The sequence below is a fragment of the Branchiostoma floridae genome, chromosome 1 (genome assembly GCF_000003815.2).
Source record: "Branchiostoma floridae strain S238N-H82 chromosome 1, Bfl_VNyyK, whole genome shotgun sequence".
Taxonomy (NCBI): Eukaryota; Metazoa; Chordata; class Leptocardii; order Amphioxiformes; family Branchiostomatidae; genus Branchiostoma; species Branchiostoma floridae.
In genome coordinates, this window is record NC_049979.1 from 8,654,934 (window position 1) to 8,664,052 (window position 9,119).

Below are 9,119 nucleotides of genomic sequence, written 5' to 3' on the forward strand. Positions count from 1 at the left end.
GTGGGCATGCCAAGCTACTGCAAACCTGTCTGTAGTTTTTCATCCGCTTATAACGTCGGCCCATGGCTTTATTGCGCAAGTGCTGAACTCTCGGGCAATTTCGGGACTTTTGTTGGAGCCAGAAGGAATGGTGTTTGGACTTGCATATCTCCTCTGTTTGTTTGAATCGCCAAGGTTGACCTGAACATTTTTTACAAACTTCTGGCTGCCAACACTTATCCCCACTCAGCAGCACCAGCTGGCTCTGGGCAGAGGAAACTGCTCTGGTTGGCTGAAAGCATGTCACATGACACAGCCTACCAGTCAATACAGTAGTGATGTCATACTTGGAGGCTATATTCAAAAAGTTAGATATTAGAGATAGAAAATATGCAAAAGATAATGCAATGTGAATACTGGCAATACATTACATTATTGCAGACCTTTTGCACTTTTCGGGATGCGAGTCCAATTTCAGTGGTTTTTAGTGCACCTGTTCTATGTTGTGTTATTTCAAGGAAAACATTTTCTCCTTCTTATACCAGACTGGATTGTAACATTCCTCTCATCATCCTAAACAAACTTCAATTTTTAAAAAATTTTTTTGTTGTCGTTGATTGTTTTATTTTTTACCTCCATTCATTTAGCCCATGTTGGGCATGGATATGCAATAAAGATCACTGTCATTTTGAATACTTAAGTTGTACTTAATGAGTAAGTTTGTATTGTTGTCTGTACCTGCCATCAGGTTGCCTGGCTGACCTGCATTATGTTCTGTCACATTCCCTGACAAATACATGTACAAACATTTACATCATTTATTCACACACAGGGTACAATCAAAGCTACAACCAATCATTGTCTACATTTTTCATCCCTCAAGTTTTACTTATTGCTTAATTACATTTATACTCCCAGAAATACTTGTTTATAGACAAAGAGTATGGGTCTTTTTCTGCAGACTGAGGTAGATTTTTACTGATAGTGAGTACACTTTAATGCTGAGTACACTTCCCTGCACAGTAGTCTTAAAACATGCTGAGTCTGGTGCTCCCATGTGTTTGCTAAACGTTAATGCGCAGATTTGTTTGATAAAGTCCAAAGAACACCTCGGACCTGATAAAGGGACCACACGGGATGTGGTAACTCCCGCTCCTAATGCGATGGTAATGGGCTTGTATACCGTAGGATAGGAGTATATCAACAACACCAGGCATAACATGTCTATTACCTGTTTCAGACGCACAAATTCTAAACAACCGAGGTGAAGAGGCAATCTGCTATATTTAGGAAAACACAGATGGACTGCTTTTTCCTAATCCTTAAGTTGGGATGAGGCAAAGTTAAGGGCTTTCCCATTTCTCTGGCTAAGATATCAGGGCATTTGTGAGGGCCAACTGAGGTGGATTTTTACCCCATTACTGGCTTATAGGCACCTGTCACACTACATTCTTTAAACCTGCGCCCAAACTGCCTCAAAGCCTCCCTCCGTGTACTGCAATTACTATGTTGTACTTGGAAAATCCGAGCTTAAGCCAAGTACACACACCAGCATTAGCGGGCACAAAGCTCGGACGGCGCTGGTGCACTCGGGATCGCGCCGCGGCTAAGCGAGGCAAACGTGGCGCATGATTGTGGCGATTGGTGGGATTTGCCGGGTCGGAAGTCACTGAACGGAGGGTCTCCACAGGTGTGACAAGGACAAACATGGCCATGGGGATCAGAACTGTTATGTCGACAAAAGTGATAGAAATAGCACAGGGTTAAGGTCGGGAAAGTAAAAGTCAGACTCACGTGGATGACAGCGTGCTCCGTCATTCTGTTCTCACCAGTCTGCTACCGACTCAGTCAACGTGTAATCAAAAAACAAAACACCTGTATATTGAATGTTTTGACAGAAGATAAACAAGCTCCTTCTTGCTTGTTTTTTAAACTTTAGGACATAGGAATATCTTAAGAAATGCTAATTTTTGATACGAAAATGCTTTGACTTTTTCCCTCCGCAGCATCTTCTTAAAGTTCATAACCCTGACTGTTCCAAATTTAGACACATGTAGAAACTGCACCAGATGTAAATCGGTAATGAAACGGTAATCAGGAAAGCCCTTAGCATTTCTCCCTAAGATGGATTTGAGCTGTAACTAAATAAAACTCCAGTAACCTTTATACTTTCAGAAGTGCCTGGTGCTTTGTTTCAGGTTTTATGTAACTGTTTGGCACAAGAAAGTGTATCTACCAGGAGTTGTTCAGTAATGAGACTGTGATCAGCTAAGCCCCAGGTTTTTCCTCCAAAGCTGGCTTTAAGTGGTAAACCATTTGACTCTGTACTTCACACCTGGGTACAGTGATACATTCTCCTGTAACTCAGACAAACAGCAGCTCCGATCTTACCGGGCATTATGCAATGCAACATGATTTCTGGGCAGATACCCCTGACTGGATTTGTTTTCCATAAATATACTGGTTAGGGGCAATAAATACAGATACTCCATCACCTCAAACTACACTTTATCTTCCAGCAGTAACCCGTATGGATTAGCATTCTACATTTAGTATGGTACAGGAGCCTATCAAACAGTGGATTAATGCTGAGGCTGTACCAGGCAAACACACGTTAACCCACTAGGTCTTACCAACCTACAGCTTGTGTCTTACATAACCAAGTTACACAACTTTCTACAATCTATGAACTGGCCGCCAGCAGTAACTTGTGCTATGAAGTATTGCAGATGTATGGCCTCTGTACAGTAGAATTGCCTTTTGTTTCAGATCTATGGATGGGCCAAAGGCTGCTCCCTCCCTTTTAAAAGAAGAGGAATTGCAGGATAACATGGGAATCAAATAATACAGCCGACAAGAGAAACGACAGAGCGGCTCCGGGTAATTGAAAGATGCTTTCATGACATCACATTGTGGACTCTAGCTTTAGCACCAGCTTTAGAAGTGTGCTCGGCCCGCAGGATGGGACCTTAAGAGTTGGCATATATTGCCCTCATAAGTGGGAGACATTTTCTCCCTCATCCCGGGCCAGAAATAGCCTCCGCAGACAAGACTGCAGCGCTGCCCATCAGCCCTGATCCGCTGGTCATTACCTTCATCCAGACATCTTAAACCTAATCCAGCAACCACAACCTGAACGTGCTTACCGGCAATAAAGCTGCTGGGTTAAGAGCCCAGCTACTGATGTGTCCTCTGTACAAGTGTCAATCTATATTCATGTCCTGCCATGTGAAGCTTTTACTACAGATGTATGGCACTCTGTCTAACCATTTGTGGTGTTATGTGGATGATGGCTTGGCCACAGAGAGCTTTATGCGATCTCCAACTTTTGCATGATTTGTGCATCATGAGACAGCGTATCGTCTCTGTCAAACGTACAACAAGCAGCTGTCCGAGATCATCATCGAGATTTAAGCTTTACAATGTCACTGAGATATCTTTGTTTTTATTTTCCTAATCTTTACCTACAGTCTTATTCCTGTTAAAAGTGCTCCTCTAGAATCTGCAATTCATATGAGGGCATCTTTTCTCCCCCCTGGGCAAAGCGAATGGGTTTTCAATTCCAAAGGTACAAGTAGAGGATTTGTGTAAGGTGGATGGTCTTTTTTCTGACCAAATGATGTTCCTAATGCAAACATTTACATAAAGTAATGGCAGCGAGGCCATAAAACACCAAGCCAACTGCCCTCTGAATTTGTTGTGAAGATATTGGTGTCAAACAGGTGAAACATAAAAGGCTGTTTTTATTGTCCAATAGTAATACATGCTGCCATGTACATACTATTATTGTGCTTAGAAATACTACTTTTAAATAACACAAAAGCTTGGCAAAACATCCACATGATACTGCAATAGTATGAATAATGCTGTAACTGGCTAAACGTTATATGAAGTCCATCCCATCCGGCTGTTATTGTCATCATTTATAAATGTTTCCAACTGTTTGTAACTAATTAGGAAATATTTTGAGCATTATTTCTATTCATACATACCTTGGCCATTCATTCATTCCTTAGGATTCAGTACACTGAAAAAAATATGCAAAGATGCAAATAGCCATGGACAGGATGTACCCACGAACCTGATGTGAAGATGTGGTTCCTAAGATTAATTTTTGTTGTCATGGTGACAGTTAACACTTATATTTAGAGGCGTCTGCCACAGAGTTGAGTTGAGTTCAACGGCAGTGGTAGAAAAAATCTCAGCCCCACCCCCCTTAAACTCAATCCATATAAACATTGTCATCAAAAGTAATGTCACTCGTTCTACTACTACTAAAGAAAGGTGGTCAAGGTAGTGAGAGTTGAGACAAAGTTCCACAAAGAAGCCTTTGATCATTCTCAACTACCAAAGGACAAGTTATTTTCAGTCGTCCATGTGAGCACCAATTAAATTGCAAGCTGATTTATGTCATGTGCAATATGTATATATATTCATGTGTAACAACTTTAGACATAAGCTGTAAAAGGTTGGCTATTCAGTATTCAAATAAAAACCAAAGACCACCAAGACAAGCAACTGTGTGGTTCAGACCAGGACCAAAACTAACCCTTCCCAAGACTAGGTCTGATATCATCACCACAAACAAGATCAGGACAAGCATCGAAGAAGCTTTTGCTATTGTCTTTCTCTCTGAAGGTCTAGGTTATTGTAGGACAGCAAACAGCAGGCATCTCTGGTCCCACCTGAAGTTAGAGAGAAGACAGATGTCACAGCTGAACTCTGGAGAAGAGCAAACATTGATCATACTCCAGCCATAGCCAGCAGCCTCCATCAAATTAAGGGCCTCAAATGGGCAATGACTGATCGCTCCACCAAATGTCCAGATTAAATGAAGGCACTTTTGGGGGATTCTTTCAGTCAGGCATGATCCCCATCAGTGAGGGGTTATTAACTGACATGACTCCGTTTTAGGAGCCAGGTGGAATGGTAGACAAAGTAGTGCTGCCTGAATTATTGGTGGCAAGTGATCTGCATCATCAATCCACAGGACAATGGATCAGGCGGGCTGCAGTTCCAAGAAAGGTTGGTAGGTGGTGCTGAGCAGAATGGCTTACTTTTTTGTGGTTATCTAAAACAGTGTGCGACATGATTTATGTGTATTCCCCATGCAGTAACTGCAAAAGAGATGAGCTGATACCTGGCTACTTAGTCTTTATCTTCTCAAAAAGAAAATATGAGAAATGCACAGGAGGGTCTCCACTGTTTACTCCTGTGTGAGGATCAGTGTGATCTCTTGGAATTCTACATGTAAATACAACTGATAAATCCTGCCCTGCCTAATCCTGTAATAAAGGAGTGATGAATAAACAAGAACAGACTCAGTGTGTTATATAATATAGGAGCAGATGCATATTTCTTTGTCCATCATGATGTTTTGTGGCCTTTCGAATGCTGCCCTTACTTGTAATCATTTCCAAACCTCTAGTTTCAAAAGTGTAACATATTTAAGACTGCTTGTTAGGAGATGGTGGTAAGGAGCAGTTGAATCTGGACTTCCAGATGTCTCCTGTCAGAAAGAAATGGGTCATCACATACCTCACCCTCCATGTTTGTCCCCTTTACATACAGGTCAACCTAGCATGCAACATAGAAGGTACAGGAGAGCCCAGAAAAACAGCATGTCAAGACTTTTGAACTGACCCCTCTGAAACAGAAACTTCCCATCACAAGAATGTATCTTCAGTTTCAAACTGTCATTAAACTGTCTGAGAAGTGAGCTGTTATGACTGGAGCACAAGAAGTGTACCCGGGACAAAAATTGTGTCTGGATGCTTGAGAATAAGACTAAATACTATAAACTGGCAGTGTTGGGTAATTATAACCTAAGGGGTAACTTTAGGCATGTGAACTCTGAGTGACCCCACTGGTGTCAAGCAGTGCAGCCAGGGGCAGGGGAGGGGTCACCCAACACAGCAGATAACATTTCAGATGCAGTAGATAACATTATGTAATAGTTACCCCATGGGCGGGGCGAGTTTTCTGTGTATATCACAAGGCCCGCCCACCAAGGGGTTTCTAGTCTCCTCGAGGGCGAAGCCCGAGGGGAGACTAGAAATCCCCGAGGTGTCGGGCCTTGTGATATACACAGAAAACGAGCCCAAGGCCATGGGGTAACTAACTTAGCCCATGGCATACTTCCCCGAAGCTTTTCTAGTTCATCAGCTTTACAAAATGTTACTTTATTTTGTCCTAAAAGTCCACAATCTTTCTTGTTATTGCTTGAAAAGCTGTGACAGACTGTCAGGCTGTAACAACACAAGGTCATTAATCTTGTCAAGACCTTCCTGGGCAAGGTACCTGGAGAGACATAAAGTCTGCTCATATTCCTCTGGGCAATTAGAAGTCAAGCATAGGATTGGTCAGTTATCACATGACACTATTCTGGTCCCAGAACATGGTCTCAAAGGTAAGCAAGGATTGGTCAGAACGGGTCACATGTGTATAGCACCCACACTTTTCAGGCTGATATCACCACAGTTTTCTTGATATCACCACAGTTTTTTCCTCATTTGCATGAAATAGCAGCACACTTTTTTTCGTAGCACCATACTATGTGGATATATCAACAGAAAATGGGGGCTCCTCATTGGCTGAGGGGAAGTAGCCATGGGCTAAGTTCAGATTACCATCACTGCCTTGCAACAAACCAGGTGTCCTGGCCAGACCCAGCACAAGGCACACAGAGTTTTCCTGACTTTCTGGCAGCTTCTGTCAACAAGTCACTGCCTGTAGTTTTGATTACTGACAGTAGGGAGTCCTGGTAACTCCAAGGGCAGCAGTGATCAGACTACAACCAACTACCCTAATCTTGTTAACTTCATCACTCACTGGTACAGTTATACATCTACATGTGGCTATCTCCCAAGATGTGGACTTCTGGCACAGACATTTTGAGACCATCTTGCCAGTAAACTGAAGCACTCTATGTATCCACGCTATGACTAATATTTTCACAACACATGTTTATGCTTTTTGGATTAATGAGGTACATGTAATCAGATGGAATTTGGTAGTCTCAAGAGTTTCCATGATCATGAATTATGACCACAGTATCTGAGGAACAGGTCTAGACATGGAAACTTTCCACCTCTCATCAACTGTCCATACATGCAAAATCAACAACTGTGCACATTTCCCTTAGATAAGTTCTTTAATCAAGTTATGATTCAAATAAGCTTATCACAATCACAACATTAACAGTTTAGGCTATATTACTTCTGCCCTGACCAAAGATATATCTTCTAGTGACAAAGATAACTTGAGCTGTCACACACCCTCCAGGTGATGTTGAAGCAGATTTATGAGAAGTGGTACTGATGGAAGGATCCTCCCATGACCCTTGGGTGAACTCTGCTATGTTAATCCCCCCTCCCCCAACATTCCTGCCACTGCAGGGACTGATCACTGTCTTCCTGGGGATGGGATCATCTCATGCCTGATGAGCAGACAGCAAACAAAAAGGTTACACCTTTTAATGATGGGGTTGTGTTTTCTTAGGAAACTTCAGCTTCCTGTTTGCGAGAGTCGACCTTCTGACATGATCAACTGCAGGCCAAAGTTCAGGCTGTTTGTCCTTGAGGCCCTGGCTACTCCGGTGTGTACTGTAAGCTGGGGATGAGCACCACTGAAGCTTCACAGGTGTTCACTGGGCCAAGGGACAACCTCATTTCCTGAGAGCTAGTCTTCCCTGAGAACCCCAGGGGTAACAGGTAACAGACACTGCAGCCTGGAGAATCTTACCAGATTATCACAATGGAAAAAGTTTGGGCTATTCTTGAAAAACAAAATGTGACCCAAACCATGCTTCAGAGTACATGTAGGTTGCTGCACCAACAGTTTCTTTTTCACTGTTCTAAAAATCTCTAAGAAATCTGAGATGGACACCTTTCCTTTAAATGCCTGCTTTAAGTGTTAATGTTGTCAACATACATTTTGTACCCGTGATATATAGGCTTTACAAAAATAAAGGTAATTTAGAAGGAACAAGGAGAGAAAAAGATGGATGATGATTCTATAATTTGGTGCTGACATGTTTTTGTCATGTAAATATTGTTGTATTGCTTGTATGTGTGTGTGTATCCAGGGCCTCTCTGAAAATCAGTGCCCAGTCACTGATAGAGCTACCCCGGTGAAAAAAGACAGAAATAGATAAATAAATGAAGAAAAAGATTATGATGGAGGGAAGGAAAAGAAAAAGAGCACATGCGTAATGCATGCAAGCAAGAAAGATGATTTCCCCTTGGTCCAGAGATAGAGAGACAAATGGTAAGTAAGAACTCTTCCACCAGGTGACCTGAGGTGTCCTTACCTGTTCCAGTAGCTCCAGAACTGGTCCCTCAGGTAGGTCCTGTGACTTAACTCATCTCCAAAGGATGCCTTACTCTCCACCCAGTTCACCACATGGCCATCCACAGCTGTATAGACAAGGAAACAGAGAAAAAGAAGCGCATGAAAAATAGATAGCATGTTCCAAGAGTCTCAAAGCTATCTAATACTCACAGGTTGTTTTCTTGCATCAACAAACTCAAATATATCAATTCAAGCTACATGTAGTAGTCTACAGATGAACAAATCAATGTCGCAACTCTTCAACTTATATATTTGAGTTGCTGGAGTGTTAGCTGAGTTTTTCTCATGCAATCATGTGAACAGAAAGAAAGAAAAAGTTGTTTCATTCTCAGGAAGCCAGAGAAGAATGCTTGTTTCCCATGGTACGATTCATGTAAGTAACACTTTATTATCAACCTGCAACTTTTTGTCTATTAACTGTAACCCCTCTGACTTCTTACATAACTAATAACATACATACATAGAAACTCAAGCAGTTTTTTTCACATGCCAACACCTTGACAGTCAAAGTTTCCAAATCGGATAATTGTGGATTTTTGAGCGATGACATCCTCCAATTACAGAGGGAGTACCCTGGGAGCCAGACAGGACAAAACCGTTGACAAATGATGTAGAAAATGAATATATGGAAGTCAGCATGTATGTCATCACAATTCGTACAGCTTCCATATGAAGGTAAGGACGGCTGAGATGGAAGTGTTGATACGCGTTTTGTAACTGTGTACGCCAGAACAAGCACACAGGTTCAAACACCAGTTCATCACTTGACAAAGATCCCAGCCAGCTGG

General features: G+C 42.0%; 1 protein-coding gene across 5 annotated transcripts in view; it reads right to left on the reverse strand.

Annotated features, from left to right (window-relative positions):
• The window catches only part of LOC118411165 (protein C15orf41 homolog), a 53,314-nt gene that overhangs the window by 24,725 nt on the left and 19,470 nt on the right, over positions 1-9,119 (reverse strand). For 3 of the 5 annotated variants that reach the window (XM_035813240.1, XM_035813232.1, XM_035813250.1), the window contains one exon: positions 8,291-8,396. In XM_035813240.1, coding sequence (XP_035669133.1) covers positions 8,291-8,396 — 106 coding nt within the window. Of the gene's footprint in view, positions 1-3,971; positions 4,007-8,275; positions 8,397-9,119 lie in introns of those variants that run through there. The other 2 variants (XM_035813258.1, XM_035813265.1) reach the window with 2 other exon arrangements.